The sequence below is a fragment of the Desmodus rotundus genome, chromosome 2 (genome assembly GCF_022682495.2).
Source record: "Desmodus rotundus isolate HL8 chromosome 2, HLdesRot8A.1, whole genome shotgun sequence".
Taxonomy (NCBI): Eukaryota; Metazoa; Chordata; class Mammalia; order Chiroptera; family Phyllostomidae; genus Desmodus; species Desmodus rotundus.
Window position 1 is genome coordinate 6797920 of NC_071388.1, and position 24044 is coordinate 6821963.

At 49.5% G+C, this 24044-nt stretch overlaps 1 protein-coding gene across 1 annotated transcript in view; it reads right to left on the reverse strand.

The window, feature by feature from the left end:
- Positions 1-4320: 4320 nt before the first annotated feature.
- The window catches only part of DSCAM (DS cell adhesion molecule), an 82357-nt gene continuing 62633 nt past the window's right edge, over positions 4321-24044 (reverse strand). Inside the window, exons 14-16 of the mRNA XM_053919125.2 lie at positions 21013-21210; positions 19373-19675; positions 4321-6841 (exon numbers count right to left, since the gene is read on the reverse strand). Of these exons, the coding sequence (XP_053775100.1) occupies positions 6489-6841; positions 19373-19675; positions 21013-21210 (854 nt within the window). The 3' untranslated portion in view covers positions 4321-6488. The remainder of the gene's footprint in view (positions 6842-19372; positions 19676-21012; positions 21211-24044) is intronic.

Genomic DNA, 24044 nt, shown 5'->3' on the forward strand with positions numbered 1-24044 from the left:
TGGTTCACAGTGCCGAGAGTGGGAAGGAACAAGTACCTGCCGTCCCATGTATCACGTGGGGCAGTGGGTGGGTCAATGTGAGTGACGGAGGACAAACTACTAGCCTTTCCCCCAAGGCGGGGACAACAACGCACATCACTGTTCTGCTGACTAGCACACAAGGGTTACCAGCACAAAATCAGACATCTGCTAAACGTGGTGTTTGGGTAGTGCCTACCCAAAGAGGAGTTTTTATTTCACAGGACCTGAGGGAAGATCCATCTTGTCAACACCAATGTGTGAGATTTCGTGCAACATGCAGTGAAATCTCCGTGACCTGAAACCTTCCAATAATCAGCTTTTTTTACGTTCCCCTCCCCCCACCCCGATAAAGAGCAAGCACACAGTAATTAACTAAATTTAGGAGTTTATTAAAAAGGTTAAAATCTCTCTTAGACCCTGGGCTCCTGGACATTTAGAGCATCCTTTTTACATTCTACAAAACATCTGAACACTGACATGCACTTCGTGAGCGTCACTTAAAAACATTGACCGGTTTTGGCTGATGCCTGTGCTGGGCATAGAGCTACAGAAAAAAAAAAAAGAATGAAATGTAACCTTTGACCCTCACACACACTTCCGAGGAGCTCAAGTATTTACAGTGAGATTGACATCACATTGGGAGGGACTTAGAGATCTTCTGGGCCAATCAGATGGCCAAGCACGTGATCTCCAGGTGAATTCTTGAAATTGTTGGTGCTGGACCTGAGCCTTTCTGTGCAGTGTCCTTGCAGTCACACCATGTACCTGGCAAACCCCCAATCCTCTTATAATCTGACATCACTAAACAAACACAAATTTTCACATTCGATATAATGAGCACATGAGGCAGGCAAGCGGGCAAATACAACTGGAGAAGAGTCTCTGACAAGGATGGACCTGGAAGGGTTCCAGTTAGCTCCCCAGCCATCTCCCCATCTCAGAGGTTGCACCTTCAAAAGACACTGAAAATTTTGGATCTGGAAACAGGAAGCAGCTTTTTTAAAAAAAATTTTATTGTTATTCAATTACAGTTGTTTTTTCATAGGTTGCTAAAACATTTCTCCACCGAGTGGGAAGAGGAGGTCCCTTCTACTTAGTGAGTCACTAGGCCTTTAGGGGAACCTCAGAGGATGAAGGAGCTGAGACCGTTACTGAATTAACTCTTCGAGAACATACCCACATGCAGCACGGCTGGAAGAGCTGCTTCCCTCTCCTGCAGTGCAGGGTGGACAGGGTAGGTAGCCTGGTGGGGGTCTGGCTCCAGGCCCTGCTGTCCCTAAGGACACTTCTGAGCATCCCCCCCAGCACACACATAAATGTGTGTCCCCATCGTTGTTTTCTGCACGGAAGGGTTATCTCTTTGAGGCAGAACACAGCCCTCTCCGGCGGGCGCAATGCCAGAGATTGTAAACACTGCCTTTTCTTCTTGCGTTTGCTTTGAAGTTTCTGGGATACGGAGAGCTTTCTTTCTTTGCCAAGCATTTCTTGGGAGATGAAATAGGTGCCCCTTGCCATGTGCTCAGAGCTACTTTCTCCAAGTTTTTTCTTTCAGAAAGTGAAAGACTGAGAAGAGGAAAAGACAAAAAACAACATGCCCACTAAATTGCAAAAACTGTGAGTGAGTGGATCACACCCAGACGTGTCAGTTGCAACCAGTCCTGGTACAGAGTGGAGAGCAGGGCTGGCGCTGCCCGTGTCTCGCCAGCTACTGTCAAGAACTGTAGCGAGTCTCAGGTCCTTCCCACAGGTGAATGCCAACAAGTCAGCCCGCCCACGATTCTGTGGGTGCGGGCGGGAGAATCAGGACTCCCGTGTCAGGGACGAAGCATGTTATTACTCATGGCCCAGCAATTGGCATGAACCCCCCTGTGCCCCCAATGTCCGCAGGGAAATGCAGACCCGCCCTGGTGGCACTGTGCACACAGTGGGTTTGTGTCATAGCTGAGAAACCTTGAACTTAGAACACCTCCAATTTCTTCCCAACTCTACCAGTATTTACAGAATGCTTACTATGGGCCAAGTGCTGTTCTAGGAATGGGGGACACAAGTGAACAAAACAAAGAATTCTGTCCTCGTGGGGCTGACATTCTAGTGGCAGAAGACAGAGAATGAAAGTAAGTTAATCATGTAATGAGTTAGAGATGATCAGGGTAGGGACAGAGGGCTACAGAAGACGTGGGAGGGGGCGGGAACACCAGGAGCGGCAGGATGTGGTGTTAACTAGGGTGTCCAGGGGGTGCCTCACTGAGATCCAATTGGAGTGAAGATCCAAGAGGGTGGAGGGGCCTGCCCGAGACCACCCAGACAGACAGGGAAGATGAGGGTTGGAGTGCTCTGTGTCTAGGGCCAGGAAACCCCAAACATTTAAAGAGGGGCTGCTGGCAAACCTGCCAACCTCTGCATCAGAGGGAGACCTGGTGTTTACTTCCCCGGTCAGCAATCACATCTGCCTTTGCCCAGCAGAGAGGCAGATCGCCATGTTGCAGGGCTATCTGCTCTGTTCTGCAAACATCCTTGAAGAGACAGTGCGGGACAGGATCTGCCCACCGTCCTGCTCAGAGGACACACACGCCTGTTAAAGACTACGAAGGATAGTCCCTCAACGGTCATTCCCCACTCCCATGCTTGATGACACTCGAGTGACCCAAGGAACCCTGAAGTCCACCGAGTCTTTGGCCCAAACTCACCAGGATGAGGGGCTCAGCCAGGATTGATCATCTCTCCTAGATCAGGCTCACCTGGCTCGGACATTCCTTAGGCTACTCAAGAGCCTCACACACACACACGCACACACACACACAGAGCGAACAAACCCAGTTTTCCCCAGGCCCGAAGACTCCTTGACTGGACCCCTTGTTAGAGGTTGCAAGCTGGGTTTCTAAGAGCTGCAGAGACCTTTCCTCCACCCCAGTCTCATCCCTCTGGCTCTGTGTTTGATGGCTCAGCTTGGGCCCGTGGGGTGGAGGAGTCACATGGGGCTCAGGAACCCTGGATATTAAATTGTTGACACTTAGTTTCCCCAAGGGACCTGCAGGAAGCTGATGATATCCTCTGGCCATGTTCTTTATGGTATTAAAAGAGGTTCTCAAATAAGGACATATTGTTAAGTCCCCCTACCAGAGGTGTCCAACCTGCTGCCCACAGGCCACATGCCACCCAGGATGGCTATGAGTGCAGCCCAACACAAAATCGTAAATTTACTTAAAACATGATGAGATTTTTTGTGATTACATGTCACAATGTATTTAATATGTGTCCCAAAACAATTCTTCTTCCAGTGTGGCCCAGAGACGCCAACAGGTTGGCCACCACTGCAACCTTTCTGCAGAGATGAACTGTGACTAACCGGCCCTTGGAGTCTCAGTCCCAGTTCAGTCCCTGGAGGCCATCTGCTCTCTTACTATCGCTGGAAATAGGTTCGCAGCATCCATATCTGCTCCAGAAGGCCTCGGTTATGTCCTTACAAATCTCATGAAGCTTTTGGCATACAGGGAATCCAGGTCCCAGGCCAGAGAGGGACCTTAATTGAGTGGTGTCTCCTGCTCACAGGGCAGGGCAAAAGTAGGTCTGCAGGTATTCGTATGGAAAACACGATAATTAGTAAATAATAACAACACAAGAACAAACTCTGTGTCTCACCTACTCACAACTGCAAACCCACTTTCACCCCACCCTGTATTTTAAGGGCAATTTAAGCAGAGGTGTGCTTTCTGTGTCTTAAGAGAGTATCAAGATTGGTAGCAAGAGCCCAAAGATGATGGGATTGGAACTTGTCCAGTCTAGCTGGTGACCACTTGGTATCACCTCACTTCCATCTTTGCCCACCTCCACTTCTCCACCCTCTTTTCTTCATGGGTAGTCACAGCAGACGTGGACACAAGTGGACACATGAACTGATTGGAGGCATTTGGGTTCCTGTAGCTGTATGAGCGTTGAGCTTACTGGCTACGCATGAAGACCTCGCTCATTTCAGAAGGTGGGCATTTTTTGGACCGCCAGCCATGTGGATGCCTCAGAGGAAGCCCCGTCCACTGACCCAATAGCTATCACCTATTGATGCTCGAGTTATTGTGCAGAAAATGAAGAATTTACCTGAGTTTCATCACACTAAGGTGTAGCAATCTGGCTACAGACCTTAGGCTGACACGACGGCCCCTCATAGACACTATAAATCAGACTGGAGACAGTCAGAGGTCCAGAGGACACTTAGTTATTATTACTCGCAAGGATGGCCTCTTCCATATACAGTGCCCTTTACTCCACAGGTCTGGAGCTCTTGGCAGACGGACGTGAGCCCTGGGCCCCTCCCCGGGAGGCAGGGAGGTGGACTTTTTGATACAGTGTTTGCATGTCAAATCCATTTTAATGAGCATTTTCAAGGCAGAATTCTTGAAAGCAATCCATTCCAGAGGCAGATGTGATGTTGAATTTTTTATTTTTGCACAGCTTGAGAGCAAAATTTTTAAAAAGGGGTAAACTTCTAAGTTGGGGGAATATAGAAGTTTTAGATTGAAGAAAGATAGAGCTTTAATTTTTCTCAGAAAGTAGCATTCCATTTCTTTTGCATAAAAAAGCAGTCTTTGAGGGTGCAAATAATCAGCTGTCAACATGGATTAAATTCTGAAACTGTAGCAAGGAAAAAAGAACCCCACATCCGTGGAGTCACCTAGTGTTTGTAGCAGAGGTGGTCCTGACAAGGTCCTGGGTGCCATTATGTGGGCGCTCAGTGTCGCTGCATTTAAGTAGGCACATGGGCCTGCCTGGGAAATAAACAAAACAAGAAAGAGTGGAAAAGAGGGAAGAAAGGAGGAAATTTTAATAGGAAGGGAAGAAGAGGGGGAGTGAGGAAGAAGAGAGAAGAAGCATCCCAATATGTTCCCAGATGGTAGTACCTGGCCCCAGCCCACGCTTGAGAGAGGAAGGTATGTGTGCAGCCCATTACCTGGGTGACTGAGCAGCCATGGACATCTGTTGGGTCACGTTTGTTTTCTGTCCCAAGCCAAACCTCCGATGTGGAGTCCTGGCTATTTCTCCCTTTCAGGGAAGAGAGTCTGGAATGGTTGTTTGGGAGGATTACATCCTCTTTCTAAAGCACACTGTGCAAGGGTCATGGACGAAGAATGCAGTTCATGCTGTTTATGAGGAAGTTCTCTGTTAGGTGAGCCCCGTGGTAAATGATTTAAACTGAGAGGAAGGAAGATTAGTTAGATTTCAGAGGAACATCACTTACTATTGACTGGTTTTCCTCTGGGTACATGGGAGTGAATCAGAGGCAACCCACTATGGTGGTCTACTGCAAATTGACATGCCAGTCGCAGAGCAACAGGTCTTGGGGGGAGGACACATGGACGACGACTCTTGGTCCTCCCTTCCTTTCTCCTGCAAGCTGGGCCTCTAAACCGGGCTAAACCGGGTTGGCAAACTTTTTCTGTAGTGGGCCAGAGGGTGAACATTTCCAGCCTTGCAGGTCACGCCATCTCTGCTGCAATTAGCTACTCAATGTGCCACTGTGGCACGCAACAGACAAAACAGTGTTCCAGTAAGACTTTATTTGTAAACACTGCAGTGAGCTGGATTTGGCTCACAGGCCATAGATTGCCAACCTCTGGTCTAGATAGAAGGACAGCAGGCAAGGAGCATGGCATCTGGGAGGCCTAGAATACCTGGCCAGCCCCTCGTACGACAGACCAGCTGCATCTTCTGCACTTTTCCCAGAAATCCCCAAGGAGTCGGGAGTGTAGGTAGCCTCTCTGGTTTATCAAATTGGGTCCTGGGGTCAGCCCTGGTGTTTGCAAACACCAGCATCCGTGGGAGGGAGGACCCAGCAATCAGGAGACGAGAGAAGTAGACATCGAAATAAAGGCAGACGACCTTTTCTTCTTTATTTCGCTTAGACAAAATGCAAAGAGTGTCTCTTTAAATTAAAAAATAAGCAAAAAAGGAAACCAAATCGATTCCCCCCTCCCCTTCACTGACGGCACTCATCCTAATTAACAACAGAAGCAGGTCGGATTGGGGACCCAGTTTCTAATGGGAAAGAAAGGTGTGCAAATGTGACTAAAGTTTCCCGTTGCCCACGAATCGACGTTCCCTGTAAATTCACAAAGAGCGTCGTTGTTTTTCCTATTTCCTTTCTTGACGCGCGTGACAGAACTTCCAGTCAGAAGGTCTCATTAGTCCCCCATGCACTGTGTAGAAAATCAGTAAAAATGCAATAGCCTGTGAAGATCATAAAACTGGACTTCTTTCCCAAAAAATCAGATGCCCAGGCGGATGGAGCTCACACTCAGACAGAAAAAAAGCAGGAGAGTCTTTGCACTGTCTGTGGTTTCAGTAGTTTCTCTTTTTTTTTTAATATATTTTGGCAATTTTCTTTAATTATAAATATTGGAATTCCGTAAAAAAAAGGTAGCTTTGATTGAATTTTTTAAACCGTATTTACAACCGCCGTCCAGTCACGCTGTTTGTTATACCAGGGTGTACGATTTTGCGTACGGATTGTTTCCTTTCAAATGGCCCCGGGAGTCGAGCAGCGATTCTTGGGAGCTGCTCATTTTAGCTGCCTGTCCCAGCTCTGCCCCTTCTCGCTGAGGTAATGTGGCCACGGCCCCCTGCTGCCACTGCTGTCCCTCTCGGGTGGAGGACGTGGAGGAGGAGGCCTCCATGGGGATGGGCTCGAGGACCGTGGGGCGCTTCAGGGTCCGGCTTTTCTGGGGCTCCAAGCACGCCTGTCCTAAACTCAGGTCCCTGCTGGTGCCTGGACCGCTTCGGTTCAACAAGAAGTCCATTCTAAGGTATGGAGGCAAGTGTATGAGGTCACCTGCAAAGAAACACAGAGCAGTTAGTTGGTTTCCTCATTTGGGGAGCAGGCGCCGAGTGCGCCTTAATGGCGTGAAAGGCCATTAAGGGCTCAGAGATGGACACGTCCCAGCACCTGGGTGAGGTTGTCAAGACCCCTTGTCAGAGCTTGCTGCAAAGGCAGGTGGGACCCTCCTCACCTCTAATGGGCTGACGCGTGAACTGGGCTCTTCAATGGCATACGTCAACCAGACAAAGAGAGGTAACAAGATTCTTCCAGAGCCCACAACAGGAAGAACATCTACATTGAAGGCGCCAGTGCACACCAGGGGCGAAGCGTGCTCGACCGAGTCCCACGTGTGGTGGGAGGTGCTCGGGGAGCACAGGGCTTGAGGAGGGAGGCAGAGGCAACAAGGAAAAAGTAATGAGGTCCTGGACCTGGTCTTGGCAGTTTCACAAAACTGGGTGACCTTGGAGCTACTGGGTTTCTCTGACGGCTTTTGGTGAAAATGTCTCCAGTGACACTTGGGATGTGGCTCCGTGAAATCAAAGGTCCTTTAATTCAATGGGGCTTCATCCAGTGCATTGGATCAAAGGGAAGCCGGTAATTAATGCCTTGCCAATAAGTTGGCATAACACTCTTAGGGAAAGAAATGACATAATTTGGCATTCTTGTGAAAACGGTTTTTGTGACTCGATGTATGGGATTCAGGCTCCAAAGCAACCATGGCATGAGGTCTGTCGTTACAGACGCTAAGGTTGAAGGTCCAAGTATATCTTGTAATATGCATGAGTCTTGTTTCTGAAAAATGAAAGTATTTAATTTAAAGAAAAATGAAGCCTCGTGTCCCGAATGCCTTTTATGATGACAATGAACATCCCGCTCATTCATGAGAGTGGGTGATGTATTGTTCAGTTTCTCTATTGGGGGTTAATTATTTGCAAACAAATATATATCCTGAATGTATTAACAGCCGTCATTAAAAAATAAACTGGAAAATTCCTTTGTAGTGTGAAGAACATTTTACATATGACTCAGCATATTCTAATTTACTAGATTTAAAAATGTATGACTTTTTAGATCTCTAACTTTCTAAAAGTGACTGTATTCCTAGGAGCCTGATAAGCAAATTATATTAATTTTCCCTTTTATTTATTAACAAGACTATGGTTTTGTTAACAAATATTTGACAAATGTGGAATTCATTTACCTCCAGGGTCATTTAAAAATGTAGGTTAAGAATCCCTCATGCTGTTTCTGAGACCAACTAAATCTTGAGCACTTAACATATTTGTCATGTGTGGTCACAGATTTGGGAATGAGTTGCTACCCCAGCAGCTCCCACTCAGTGAACAGGCCTTATTAAATCCCCCAAAACCAATCACATTTTGGCCCCAGCTGGATTGCAGGATGCTCAGGTCCTACAGTACAGGGAACAAACGTGTGTGAAATCAAGACAAAGCCCGTGATAGCTGCCGCTGTCCACAGGGGTCCCCCCGTTAGATTTCCTGAGCAAGAGGTCGGGGCAGCTGGAAAAGGTGGATGGGAACTGGAAGTCTCGGATAATGGCAACGGCTCGGCACCACATCTGTATACAGGGGCTGCCTGTGTCTGCTACGTGGGTCTGCCAGGCCTCTCCGAATATCCACTCTCTCTGAGTGACCCGGGTGTTCAGGGAGAGCTGTATTAAGTTGTATGATGCTCTAATTAGCTCTTTCAACAGTGTGTTTTCTGATTAGCGCCCAAAATAGCCCTTTCAACCGTGTGAATGCTGCAAATGAGCTCTCTTAATCATTCATGCTCTTAGGAGAAAGCAGCAGCGTAGTCGGTGGCGAGCTTTGCTTATAAAAGGCATTTTGCATCCATTAAAATCCCACCCCATGTGCTAGTCCAAGGAGCAGTTGGGAAGCCGGGTTTTCTAATCATCCATCCATCTTGTATGTTCTTCAGATGCCGACAGATAAAGAAATCCCAGCACATCTTACTCCAGAAAGAGAGATGTAAAATGCACAACTCGGACATGGGCACCTGCTTTTCTTAACCTCCCTGCTCTCCCTCTGTCTGTTTCCAAACAGTGGTTCTCACGGTGGTGGTGAAGAGTAGAGTTCTGGACGACACCGCCTGCATGTAATCTGCTGTAAACCGGGGCTGTTTCCTCACTCACAAAATGGGACCAATAGCAGGCTCCACCACTAGGGTTACGGTGAGGACTGAATTAGATGCAGGTGAAAATGTCCTGCCAGCTGTCTTTCCTCCTTGGAAGGGCTGACGACACAGGCTGGAGATCTGCCAGCGAAATGAGCTGGGAACTCTTCTTTATACCTTTGTTTCTGTCTTTAGTGGGTAGATTAGTGTTTACCCAAAAGATATGTCCATGTTTTAACCCTCAGAATCTGTGAATGTGACCTCATTTGGAGAGTCTTTGCAGATGTTAATAAGTTAAGGACCTTGAGATGAGATCATCAGGATTTAAGGTGGCCCTTAAATCTGACCTCATGCATCTTCGTGAGACGATGACATGCATCTTGCGGAGACACAGAGAAGAGGGAGGATGCCGTATGAGAGGGAGGCAGAGGTTGGAGTGATGTGGCCACAAGCCAAGGAATGCCTGGGGCCACCAGGAGCCAAAAGAGGAAAGGAAGGATTCTTCTCTAGAGTTCCAGGATGGGACATGGCTCTGCTGATGCTGATTTGGGGTTTCTGGCCTCCAGAACTGTGAGAGAATAAATTTGTACTGACTTAAGCCACCAAGTCTGTGGTGCTTCGTTACGGCAGCCCCAGGACAGCAACACAGACGTCCTTGGCTGGGGTGGGCTGGGGAATGTCACGTGAAGCCTCTCTGGAAGTTCTACTGTAGAGTGACAGTCCCTGCCTCCATCAACCATGGGAAAGGAGGTTTCTCTTCAATGACCAATAACTGGAGCCCACGTGGTTGTGGCTTACAGGTTCCCCTCCTGTGCTCTGAGCTTGCAGGAGCCCCTCTCTGGGCTAACCCGTCATCCACCCTTCCTTCCCTCCTGAGGCCAAGCTAGAGTCGCTTCTCCTAGTTTCCCTGCTCCCTGGGGAAGCAGATGCTTGTCCAGCTGGTCCCCCAAGATCCCTGAGGGTTAGATTAGAAATGGCTCTCCTGGAGTTTTCCCCAAGAGGGATCAGAAACCTCTTCAAAGGCACATGTCTGACCCGCCCGTGACTCTCAACCCTCTGCACGCTCCACGGGGCACCGCACCCGTAGCTAATTAGCCAGGACCCTTGTGAGCTCTTCTGTGTGTTTGAAAGCAGCAGTGACCTGGGGGTTCAGGATCTCTTCTGCTTTGAATTCCGAAGCCCCCTCTATCTGGTGCACAGGCCCTTCACACGTAAACCTGCCACGGCCGCAAACTCAGGCAGAGCCAAAGCCTGGCCTTAGGGGTGTTTCCAGCGAGATCCCTCATGATGAAGTTCACATCTATTTCCAGCCACGACTTACATTGTCTGTTATTTAATGTCCTCCTCCTTGTTTGTGCTAGCTTTCTTCTCCACATTCTCTCTCTCTGAGTTTAGAGATCGGAGAGACGGAGGCACACACACGTACACAAGCACAGAAGCAGAGGGAAGAAACACAGAGACAGAACAAGGGAGAGATGGAAGCGAGAGACGAAGAGCCACCCAGAAAGAAAAGCAGATGGGGAAGGGGACAAATGACTTGAATCATGGGACGGCGGGGAGAGGAGTGGACGCTCTAAGAACAGATGTAGGTTACAGGTGACAAGAGGGCCCTCTCCCCAGGCCTGACAAGGACAGCCACCTTCCCTGGTGCAGCTGGGTTACGGAAGCATTTCTCCCCTTGGCCTCATTGGCCTGCAGCCACTAGCCTCCCCAAATACAAGCTGCACCCCTCGCCCCATGCCAGTCGGGGGCCAGGTGCTCCTCTGATTCACGCCTGGAGGAATGAGGGGCGGGTTAGCTGTTATTTCAATGTTGTGCTTTGTTATTTGACATAATGGTACATTTCTCATCCTCCCGTCACTGCCCTGTGGGACCTTTGGGACCAGTAATATTTGCAAAAGTTCAGCCTAAATAAGTCAGCATCGGTTTCTCCCTCTGCCCTACCCGCTTTGCGCACTGGTGCCGGAACAGCTCGCCGCCTCTGGCCCTGAGCCCATACAGATCGCCCTGGCGGTGCCACCCCCGTCAGCGGGTACATGATTGAAGCTCGCCGTTCCCTACTAAGGGGTCCTTCGGGCCAGGGCTGGCCCAATTGTGTGATCACTGCTGTATTAAAATCTGCCTCTCTTCAGTTGAAAACTGAGACACTCCCCCTTCCTGTCGGGAGAGCCAAGCTTTCTGGGATTGCTCGGTATCTTCAGACTCACACACAGAGTTTGAATGCGTCTCGGCTTTGGAAGAAGGGCAAAATCAATACCAGAACAGAACAGGAATTAATCTATTCAAAAAATCTGTAACGGGTGTACATCCCATGAATCCGTTCTCAGACAATGGCTCCTGCCACTCACATGCCCACCAGGGGGAAATGTCTAAAGTCTGGATCGATGGTTCTCAGCTGTGGGTGGTTTTGCCCCCAGGGGGCATGAGGCTGTGACTGAAGACATATGGGGTTCTCACAGCTGGAGGGCGGGGCCAGCTGCTGGCTTCCACTGGACAGAGGCCAGGGATGCTGTTCAATACCCTCCTATGCAGGACTGCCCACCACAAAGAATGATGCTGCTGTTGAGAAACTCTCGTTTAGATGGTCAAGTTCATGTTTCCAAGTGGATCCTTACTTCACTTGAAAAACATTGAATTCCATCAGGATAAGGAGTCATACTCCTCAGTCTCATCTAGTCCTCAAAGAGTTGCGGCCTCAGTGCTTAGGTGAAAAAGTGAAGAGTGGGCCCTGTGGATCACCAGCCAGAACAATGGAAAGAGCGTGCATTAGAGAGTTCTGAGCTTTGGGTCAGAATCCTGCCTCACTCTCTACATAGCTCTGCGACCCCTTCTGGTTTCAGTTCTTATCTTTAGTCAATTGAATGGGGAGTGTTAATTTCTAAGTGTACCTTTAAGTCTAAAAGATTCTTTCTTGCGCTCTGGACTATCTCACCTGAGCAAACAGGTTAAGCACATCTGAATGAGGAATTTGAGAACAAGTAGGGAACCAATGAATGCATTTCTGGGAGGCTCAAATTCCCAGACGCATTGCAATAGCCTACTTCCCTCTTTATTAGCAACTATGAAACATGCATAGGCTTTCCCAGCAAATTCATGCAGAATGAAAGTGACTCAGAGTTCCTAGCTAGGGGCTTACACCTCCCCTGGGGCCACCTAAAAAGGAACTTTCATCAATTTCTAACAAGGTTTGACATCTATGCTTGGATGAAGCTTGATATTAATGCAAAAGTAAAAAGCAGAGTATGCTAACCTTGAGTTCTAGCTATTGCAGAGAAAATCACACAGATCAGACTTGCACTCACACTACAGCTTCAAAGAGCTCGTTACAAAGGGACCGTGCAGTCCGCCCAAACCAGAGGCAGGCGAGACCTAACACTTCTTTAGTTTAATATTGATGCGACAGCATGGTAATGAAAACTTGTAAGCCAACCTCTCTCGGTAAATGAATCTGCGCTCCTAAACAGCAACCAGGAAAAGCCCTAAATAAATAATGCGAGAAGGAGATCAGAGGTCCATGGGCACAGATCCTATTCCCATTCTTGGCTTGTACTTACGAGGCTTCGTGCATTTTTAAGAGCGCATCAGTACTACCGTCCTCCTACTCACTGGTGAACTTTAAAAACCAGACTTGCGTGTGAAGTGGGGCTTGGAGTCTGTGGCTGCTCACGGTTTTTCTAAACTAAAAGCAGGATGGGAAAATCTGCCTCAACGTTTAGGCAAGCTTGGGATTCATTAGCAGGGACTGGGGAGCTCCCAAGGAGGAAGGGGCCATGAGGTTCAAAGACAGCTCCTAGATGAGACCCGCAGGGACCCACACACTGGGGACCACTGAGGAGGAACCCTGGCTTGGGCCGTGAGGGAGGCAGACCTGTCTCAACAGCCCTGTGCATCGTGCATCATGCCACAGAGGGGCTGAGTTAGCCTGGCAATGAATATATTCCAGACAGAGGAAACCGATGTTTGTGGAGTTGAGGAGGCCAGAGAGTTGAAGCCCAGAGAGCAGGGGCCACGACTGGTGCAGAAGACGAGGCTGGCCCTGGCTGGTGTGGCTCAGTGTGTTGGGCATCATCTCACGGACTGAAAGGTTCTATTCCCGGCCAGGGCACATGCCTGGGTCATGGGCCAGGTCCCCAGTTGGGGGCTGAGAGAGGCAACCAATCAGTGTATCTCTGGCACATTGATCTTTCCTCCCTTCTCTTTCTCCCTCCCACCCCCTCTCTGAAAATTAAAAAAAAAAAAAAAAGACGAAGCTGGCCTCTCAGAAGCTCAGAGGTCTTCATCCTAAGAGCAGAGGGAGAGACTTGGCTACCTCATGAGAATTTATGGCTTGTGGCTTCCCAGGTTGGGAAGTAGGATGCTTTAAACTTGGTGCCAGCCGTATCTGCATGGGACCGCAGTATAAGACGATGGTCTTTGCTGTCTTCCTCTCACCCCATTATATGTTCCCAAGGCCTTCAGGTTGCTTCCGATGCATCATGACGTCTCACCGGGCCGTGTGCAGTCTCTGTGTGTGTCGGGGGTGTGTGTGGGTGTGTAGGAGGGGTCGTACCTCTTCCATGAGCTGGATGTTGCCTCGCTTCTTCGACCCCCTCGTTTGTCAGTTTGTGTCCTGAAGACTCTCGGTCTGCTGCCTATGACACTACATCCACGCTGTTCTGATCAACTAAGGAGACTATGGGAAGTATTAACACTTTCATGTCTTTGAGAAAAACCGGGTGCAATCTCTTTTCACAGAGAAGATAGCCAATAAGCATGGGATGCACACGTGAGTGTAATTTGTGTTTCTGTCCACGTGAGCACTGTGGCGAGTCTCTGTTTGCCATCTGTGGCGCTAGAAGCTAGAAGCTTCCTGCTGCTCACTCCATACGACACAGGGGACCCTCCTACCTCTCCATCACAGGTCTTTAAGGCACAGACCTCCTCCTCACCTTCCATCCTCTGTGGGCTCCCCAACAAGTTGAGCTGAACCTCAGTAAAACAGCCAAGAAAAACAGTGAGCTGTGTAAGGGGCTCAGAAGTCAGAGAAAAGGCTGTGGGAACAAAGGAACAGAGGCTCGGAACCAGAGGACACAGAGAACAGCAGCTGTAATAACTCAGCACCTGGAGAGGTTAGTGGGCTCGGGCGCTGGTGGCCCGTGCAGGATGGGGAGTCAGTGGCGCAAAAGGCAAGTGGGCTTGGAGTTCCAAGCTTGAGCTCCTTTGGAATAAGTCCTACCATCACTTTGTGACCAAGGACATCAGACCAAAATTAAAGCAGGGGCCTGAAGAAGACAAAATTGCAAATATACATCAGAGAGATTTGTGTTTCTAGCAGGGAATGGAGAAGAGCACATTTGCATATTTAGGTCCATCCAGAGCGGGGAGAGAAGAGCAGTGTACGGAGGTGTTGCTGCTGGCCCTGGGGACTTCTAACTTAAATTCCTGGGGTATTTGAGAGATTGGATGCTTGGCAGCTCGGAGGGAACCCTTGCTCTCAAAGTCATTCTGGCCTCCCAACCTTTATCTCCTTTCTTCCCTCTGGACCACTGCTCCTTGAGGATGTCTGCCTGGTTCTCTCTGCCCAATCCGTCATTTAGATCTCAGCTCACGTCTCATTGTCTCCAGGAGGCCTGCCCTGACCAGCCTCCCCAAAATAACCCATGGCAGGCTTTATCTCCTTCCTCAGATTTTCTTCCCTTCCCAGCCCTTACCACGATCGGTAACTATATCATTGGTTTCTTTGATTAGTGTCTGTCTCCCCCAGGGATGGAAGTTCCTGCAAAGTGGGGTCTTTGGGATCTTGTCTACTGTTGTATCCCCAGCTCCTAAAACAGGTCCAGTTATGGAGTGAGCACTCAACAACCATGCCAGAGGAAGAAAAGGAAGGAAAGGAAGGAAAGGAAGCAGAAAGCCTGGGGGGAAGAGGCAGGGCCATCTCTAGAAGGGTGGAGGGCAGACCAACAGTGTGCATGTGTGTTTGCATGGGCATGGCGCCTGTGAGCACACACATGTGTTGTGCAGACATGCGCACACATGCATACATGCACACACATGCCCATGTAGCATGTGTGGTGTGTGCCTGTGCCTGTGTGTGTACACATGTATAGGCCTCAGAGATACTCGCACTTGGAAGGAGACCCTTTCCACAGCTGTGGGATGACATTCACGATAGACACTTCAAAATTGAATTTCAATGATGGTAAAACATACGGGGAGAATACAAGCCCCATTTGGGAGCCTGGCTGCCAAGGAGAACAGGAAGGAGGGAACCTGCTCATTTGAGAGCAATGGGCGTGGCCTCGGGTCGTGAGCTGGGAGTCTGCAGAGCCCAAGTCCCCCGATGGTGAGGGAGACGCAGGGAGGGTGAGGGGTGGCAGGAGGTGATTCGGCAGGGAAGACGTCTGGAGTCTAATTTTGATTCCAACATGAGAACCATATAAGGGACAGCAGCGTGACCACAGTGAGAACTGAGGACGAGAAGGCCAGCTGGAGTTAGGGGGCCTTACCTGAGCAGAGGCCACTTACCCTCAGGCAAAAGCCTGCCTCTCACTCTGCATGCCTTCTCTTTGGTTAAACATCCTCACCCAGGAGAGGGCGAGGGCTTGGAGGAATGGGCCCTAAAATTAAAAATGCCAACCTGCTTCATCTAACTGGTTATTCAGAGAAACGACCTGGTGGCAGCAGGCCGTGGTCATTTCCGACTGGAAAACATTAACCGCTTTCGTCATGGAGCGGCTGACGGCGTATAGCCCTGGGTGGGGTCCCAGAGTGTACGTGAGAGCTGAGCACCGGGGGCGGTGGGGGGGTGTGATGCTTCCCCTGCTGCTAGCGGGGCTGGACCATATCAGGTTGCATATTTGATGCTTTGACTTGATGTAAGTCACTTTGTGCAATGACATCTCTTGATGGCATAGGGTTAACATCATGAATAAAGAAGCAGTAATCTAAGAAGGTAAGAAACTGGCCCAAGATGCCACCTGAAACCAAGATGCAGCCCTGTAATCAAAGGCCTGGAAGCCACCTTGACCAAGAGGAAAAGAAGCTGTCAAACTTTCCAGCTATGTCTCAGGGGAATAGAGAGTATTGTTTGTTTGCCTTGTTTTCTTTTGTTCTTAAAGACGGAAACACTCTCTTACTGGAGAAAACAGACCGATTACACACACCACATTTCATTTAAAATAGACAAGTCCTGAAAATGCAGCAAATTCAAAATTCAGGTATCCGTACAAATCCGAAGCTAGATTCTGAGGTCTGCCTCAGGTGTGGCTGTCCGTATTTCATGGGGAACGCCCCCTTATCTGAGGAACAGATGTCCTTTGATTGGTTAAGAGCAATCGGAAAATAAATCACTTTGTTCAAAGTTAGACTGGAAGATGACATGCACTTGAATGTCCCCAGTATTTTACTAATAACTCCTGCTAGTTGCAGTATTTTAACCAATTGGCCAGTCTTATCACTGTCACAACCATGATATATTCATCCACTCGATAACATTTATTAAGCATCTACTGTATACCAGACACAGTGTTAGGAGCATATATTCAATTCCACTAAATCATTTACACATATCTCGTGAGTAGTTACCCTGTTGCCTGATATCTGCGAGACACTGGGAGAGAAATATAAGACATGTTTCCTATCTTTCTGGACCCACAATTTGGCCGAGTTCATTTAACTTGATGCTGATTTGTAGAGAGTTTAAAAGCTTGGGATTAAAAAAAAATATCATCAAAAAAGAGAAACTGATGGCAAGAAGAAAGACGTCCAGAGGTTGTGAAGACTGCCCAGAGACGGCCCAGGACGGCGAGGAAACACAGGCACGCGGCTGCAGAACTGCGATTCTGATGCCGCCTCCGGTCAGCAGGAGGATACACTGTAACCTGGGTGTTGTGCCCAGTGTTGAATTTAGCCGTATTATTATAAAGGAGTGACAGAAAGGCTTCCAGAAGGATGAATTTTTTTTTCTAAAAAGCCTCTTAAATGTTAACAGTATAGCCATCTCCAGCGGCCCAGACATAGTTTGTGGACATTAGGCCTCACCTTGATTTAAAAAAGTATTCATATGTAAAGTCACGAAACGATTTTAGTCTAAATAGTATATTAAGGCGATAGCAATGTAACCTACTTAGTTGTGATCCTTCCATGGCTCTGATGGAACGAACAGGACAGTCCTGTGACGCAGGAGCTCATCGATGAAGGGGCTGGCCGTGTATCTCAGACGGAAGCGAAGGAAGGAAGGAGGGAGCCAGCACAGTGAAGGTCCCCAGGTGAGCCAGCAGCACGTCTGGCGCCCACCACTGCAGTCCCTGGGAGTTCTAGCAACGGCATCAACCGGCAGCAACAGAAACAACTGCTAACCCTTGATCTGTGCATGCTCCACCCATCCTACCCAACCCCAAAGGGTGGGCAGGCACTGACGTTGCAACCGCAGAACCAGCTCAAACTGGTCCTGTCCTGTTTCTAACGAGACCTGGAACCAAGTTTGAACCTTGGACACACCACTCAGGAGTGATACTTGTGAACCCGAAACTCCCCCTCTCCCCCACCCCAGAACCAAAGGACCAGACCTGAGCAGAGCCTGACCTGATCAGGAGCCCATCAGAAGCACGGGGCCCACCGTCCAGGAAGATTCTGTGCCAATACCCCTTTAGTCCTGCTCTGAACCCCGGCTCCGGGAGACAGACTGGGACCTCGCTTCTCGTCTCCTTGCCATGCAACCTCATATCAGAGCTTCCTCCTTTCCTCAGAAGCCGGTGCCACAGTATCGGCTTCGAAGTCGGGCAGTGAGTGCTTGCTGGGCAACATTTTTTGTCCATTTTATTCATGTAGCAACTGAAGCCCCCAGCAAGGCTGAGAACATGCCCACAGGCTATTTTTCTCTTCTCCGGTCATCCTCACCCTCAGGCTGGACGGCCACAGAAAGGCACGGCATCTGTCCTACGTTCTTCTGCATTCGCCTTGCGCATAAATGTCAACAACGAAAAAATACTTGAAATAAAAACAGCCATAAATAACAACTCACCCTCTCCCTGAGGAGGTAGCCGGGATGGAAATAAATGAAGCCATCAGCCTTTACTGTCTGCTGGCACGGCTCTCTGATGCTCTTTGGAAGATTAGTTGCTGGATAGACAATTCTTATTTTATGTATTTTTATGCATTTATAAGGCTCATTTCAGCTGGGCCGTAGGCCATAAAACCCAAAGGAATCACAGTAATTTTAAAGTGAAGACAAATGTTTGAAACAGAACCAGGATAGTGGTTCAGGAAATGGGAGAGAGAGAAATAAAACTGAAACTGGATTCAACACGGAGGGATAGGTCAGTCCGTGAAGGAGAGGCTACAGGCACCCGTTTCAGGGTGGGAAGAAGTGATCTTTCAGGGAATATTTACAACTGGCTGCCTTGGTTTGGACTATCTGAAGATGCATTTTATTTGCCCCGTGTGTGTCTGCAAACACCTGAACCGATGCCTGAAACTGCTGAGTGTCCACATAAAACTACCATGTGTGGCTGCTCGGGAGAAACTGGCTCACCTAGGTCCCCATTTCTACTTGGGTCAGCTGGTGGGAGCGTGGTAGCGTCCTGTTGCTCAGACAGCCCCTGAGCTCTTGGCTCTGGAATTGCTCAAGTCCCCTCTTGCCCCTTTTCCTTGCTTCCTGTTCTCTCCCTTTACTTACAAGTCCTGCCAGGCTCCACCCACAAACCCAGACCGCTCTTCCACGCTCAAGGCAGAGACTCAACTACAGTGGAGGTAACACTAGCTGGTTCCTGTCACACCAGGTAGCTCTGTAGTGCCCAGGCCCGAATGCCGGTGCATTGTAAGAACGCTCTCCTTTGAAGCCCTCAGTGCAGCAGCCTTAAAACAGAGCCCCAGGTTTTTGGTGCTCCTTCCATTACATGGTGGGGGTGTGGCAGGGGGAGTGGTCTCCCTCTCTAGACTCTGGGCTCCTTGAACAATAGAATATGGCAGAAGCGATGTGTCACTTTCTAGCCCCAGTCTTAAGAAATTGGCTCTTTCCACTGTCTGACTGTCTGCGCCTTGACTCGCATAACAGAGTCACCGTGACTTGAAGAAGCCCAAGCCACCTTGTGGTGGAGAAACCTGTCCAGGCTGGACGCGGCTAGCCCCAACTCTCCAGCAGAGGGCGCCACTTTGCAGGCGTCACCCCCTCCCAGCCCTACTCGAGCTTCCCGTTCCACTCTGCTGGAACAGAGATGAGGGTTCCCACGAAGCACTGAGCAGATATCAGACTCATTAACAAAATAAGCGATTGTTGTTGGAAGTTAAAAGCTTTGCTGTGGCTCACGGCACAGCAGTCAGTAAACGGAACACCTAGCCCAAACACTAGGAGGGCTCTCCAGGCAGACAAGCGTGAGCGGGAGGAGGCGTCTCCCCCAACAACCACCGCGCGTGCACATCTCCTCTCACCTGGCCGATGAGCCTTTGGAACCGCCATGTTCGCCACTCGTCCTCCATCCTGAGGTTTGGGGGGAGACGCAGTGAACCTGCAGATCCCCGACTCTGAGGGGGTGCTGGAGGTCAGACTGTCCGTGTACTCGTTTGTCCCTGCCGTCAACTGTTCGGATGAAGTGTCCGAGATGAAGCACTCGGTGATGGTGAACTTGGCGTGCCTCAGCTGCTCTTCCATCTTGGCGTGCTCGTAGGCCCTGGCCAGCTCTTCGTAGGTGGAGGAGGCACTTTCAGTAGAGACCATGCTGCTCCGGGCTCGATCTGTGCCGGGAACAAGACGGGGTGGGGGTTGTTATCACTTTACCTTTGCGCAGACGGGCGACCCTCTGCAGTTCCTGACGGTTTCTCCCAGGTCCCTGCAGGACAGCGCAGGAGTCCCAGGTCTTTGAGGACTGCCTTTGTCGCCAGGACACCAGTGTCATGAGCCTCAGCAAAGGGGGCTCAGGGAACTTCGTTTCACTGTAGTCAGATGCCCCAGCCTGGGACATTTCCATAACCAGTAGTGCATTCCCCTTAAAAAAATTCTGCTTTTCATGAAAGCAACTGGGAACGCACATAAATGACCTGCAGTGCCCCGCTCCCTGCGAGGATGGCGAACCCATCTGTGCTGCAGAGCCCCTTTAACCGCGTGAGCGACCAGAGCTCTGAGGGCCGGCTCTGCGGCCTGGGCCTGGCCAGGGAAAGGTGGCATGTGTTAGAGGCGGAGCTGTGACTTGCACGGAAATTGGCCACTAGGCAGAATGGCCCCTGGTCCCTGGACTCATTCTTTGTGCCTGCCACCCTTTATGGGGACAAGAACACCACCAGGTCTGAAGGGGGTGCACCTGGTTGGAGGCATCTCTGCCTTTTAAGCCCACAAGTTTCAAAGTTTGGAAATCGCCTCTGTGGAACTCTGATACTCTTCTAGAAGCAATAACAGCCATAAAAATAAATGTACACGGTGACACTCCTCCCCTGGAGCACTATTTTTGCAGTATATCATGCAGAACAAAAGAAAATGGATCTTAAAATTGGCTACAGCTATTAGGTTTAGATGTAATTTCTTTTCAAAATCTAAGATGGGGGAGGGGGCGGGAAGGCACCCCGGCGCTATTTTTAAGTCCTGTCTTCCCGGAGAAGTGAAACCTTGGCGGTTGACAGCCTTGACTGGGTAACTCACTGTATAATTGACCCCTGCCTTAAGTGTCAAATGGATCACCCTGGAGGGTATTCCACCCTCGTCACAGGACTTCAAGTGCAGCATCTTAACCCTGGACATGGCCGTGGGTCAGCCGCCCTCATTGTGTAACCAGAAATTATTGCAGTCGTGTGGGTGGAAATGTAAAAATTTCTGTTTCTGTCAGTGGGGCGGGAATGAAAAGGAGAACGCAGCGTGAACCCGAGGTTTGGGACACCTGAAAAATGGAGGCCCTTTGTTCTGTGCTGCAGACGCCGTTGGGCCCTGGGTGTCCTCCACACTGGACACTGTTTTGGTGTCTGTCAGATACACAGTCCAAACATTTGAAAGTGACCTGGAACATGAGTAAGCAGGAAGCCCGTGAAGCCCTAGGTGTGGCTGTGCTCGCCTCTGGGGTGGGGGGTGGGGGTGCGGACCCTACCTGTGTCCTGTGAGGGGCTGACGCTGTAACTGTCACTCTCCTTGTCCATAGACCCCGCTGCCCTGGGCGTGGGCAGCCTCCAGTCTGTGGTGAGCGTGTGTGCGGAAATGGTGGGGTGGGGTCTGTTGAGGGTCCACTGGCTGGCGTACCGGTTTCTTGCCGTGGGCCCAGCCTTCGCGTTCCTCCTGGTGGTGGGATCTGGGAAGAGTCAAGAACCATGTCTGCCTTAGTCTCGAGAGGCGCGTGGTTGGCTGTGATGAAGGTGTTGAGTGCGGTGCCCCGACCCAGCCCCATGACCCACCCTGCAGGCCCATGCCTCCAGGAAGCCCTCCCTGACTATCCCTGCCCAGAGCACTCCTCTCCTCTCTCCCACGATCTGAGACATTCATGTCATTCTTAAGCATTTAAATGAGCCCTATAAGGGAAATAGCATTAGAATTGGACTTGGTTGTTATGGATTTGAGCCCTGCTTTTGGATCTGAATACTTTCATGACCTGATGGACATCACTTCAACTTCCTGAGAAACACCGACTTTCGTAATGAGAGGGAGCTCAGCCAAATATACTATAATATAGCTTCCTTTCACAGTTCTGCTACCTTTGGGTGTTGTTACAGGTTGAACTGTGTACACCTAAAAGATTTGTCCACATGTTAATGCCCAGGAGCTCAGAATGCAATCTTATCTGGAAAAAGGGTAACTGTGGGCAGATATAGTTAGTTCAGATGAGGTCAGACTGGAGTGAGGGGGGCCCCTAATCCAACACGACTGGTGTCCTTATAAGAAGGGGTGCAGACACAGGAGGGGAGGAGACCATGGGACGATGGAGGCAGAGACAGGACTGATGTAACTGTAAGGTGAGGAGCATCAACAATTGTCCGCAACCCCCAGAAGCTAGGAAGAGGTGAGGAAGGATGCACCCTTACAGGTTTCAGAGAAAGCATGAGCCTTGCATTTTTGGACTTCAGGTCTCCAGAACGGTGAGGCCATACTTTCTGTTCCAAGCCTCCCAGTCTGTGGCCCGTTGTTGCTGCAGCCCCTAGAAACTCATGTGGGTGGGGTCTCCTGTAGCGTTTTCTTATATGGACTGGCTGCCCTGAGTATGACTTTTGTATTCATTTATTAAACTGCAAGTTCCCAGAGCCGAGGGACGATACCGTTCTGTCCTAACACTCTCAGGCCTTGGCACGTGGCAGCTTAACTCTGCAATGAAATTATCTGAACTTTGACAAAGACTTGGATATTCAACATGGAGACCCACTGGTTAATGAGTATCTCGATTTCACCGCCTACCGTCTTGCAAAGCCACTGCCACATGGCTTTCACTTTCTCTAAATCCAGGACCCAAGGCAACCAGTCTATGGGGAGACCCAGTTCCTCGCTTGACTCTCTGGTGAGCTAAGGCGAAGCTGTTCTAACAGCATGGATTGTCGGGCACTGGAGTGGACCATGCATGGCCTTTCCTGGACTCCTGTGCAAAAGTGGCGAGGCTCAGTTGCTTGCAATGATTTTTCTGGGCTCCAGCCAGAAGGCAGGATAAGATGCGGCATGGGCCTTTTCCACCTTTGAATTCTCTGCTTCTCAAAGAGGAATTTTAGGCAGTTACCTTTCAAAATGGTCTGGCCACTTCTCAACACAGCAGTCTATATTCACTGCCCACCACCAGTGAAGTACTTTGAAGAGAACAGAACGGAGAGGGTCACGCCGCAGCGTGATTACACTGGCTTGTGGATGCGCCCTTCCTCCCCACCCGCCCCTGAGCCTGGCTGTCTCTCCAGGGCAGGGGCTGGGTGTCCTTCTGTGGGGCCATCTGCAGAGCTAGCTCTAACCCCTGGCACGTGGAGGTCCTTGGATGAATACGTATTACCCGCGGTCACTTTACAAATGAAGGAATGGAAGCTCAGAGGGAAGCGATACAGCTACTAAGTGATAAAAACGGAGCCTAGACTCTACCTTTTGGTTCAGGGGTTGCCCATTATTTGACCACACGTCCTCACCCTGCACACCTAAGTGTCCTGATGCGGTGTCCATGTGATACCGGCTTGTTCATAGCTCCGTGTTGGGTCATGGCGGGCAGACACTTGCCAGTGGTGAAATGACTTTCTTTTTAAAGAAAAGAAAGTCATTTCTTTCTTCTTTGCAAGTTTCTAGTTATTGGACTTTAAACCTAATCCATCATTCGACGATGCTGGGGAGAGGCATTAGCATGGCCGCCAAATCAATAGGTTTTAAGATTCCTGGGTCATTAATATGCTCTGTCCTGCCTGGTGCATTTTCTCTGGGGCATTGATTTGAAGGCACATTTCATCCCTTGCGAAATTTCACAGAAGACTTTATTGGAATTTTGTTTTGTTTTGTTTTTTGCCTTGATTAGAATGTGAGTGAGTTATGCTGGAGTGACAAAGTCTCTGGACAACAAGGTGTGAATGATAATTGTGTTTCTCCCCCAAAATGCCAGGAAGGAGGTTCTCAAGGAGATAGAAAAACATTCTCGTCGGGAGGAGGCTAAGTGTCTTCCAGGCACTACCGACTCGATAAATGGAGCTTAAACAAGTGGAACTTGTTATTTAAATGCTAATGAATCTTTTCCAGAAAATTACCCAGTCCCTTACATAAATTTTGAAGGTTCTCATTTTTATTATTCTTGAAGTTTCTTGCAGCTACTGCTGTGGACCAGGGTCCTCCCTGATAGGAATGCTTGTGGGTGAAGGGGTCAGCTTGACAGTCCCATTTCAAGGACACAATTTCTGCAAACCCCCCAAAACCCTCACTTGCACTTCCTCCCATCAAGCCCACCTGCTGATGGTGGGGCAGAGATGTCACTCCCACGGCCCCTTTTCTCACCGAGAGGAAAGTTCCACAGTCAAGAAGCCTACGTGCGCTTCTATACAAAGCCAGAACTCTTTTCAAGTCAATGCGAATCATTTCCCCTTTTTTTTCTATAGCCTTACAGTGTCCTGAAAATGTTGGAAATGTAGGTCATGATATTAATGTCGTTCAACCACAGCCTGCGGTTCTCTTCTGCTCTGGGTA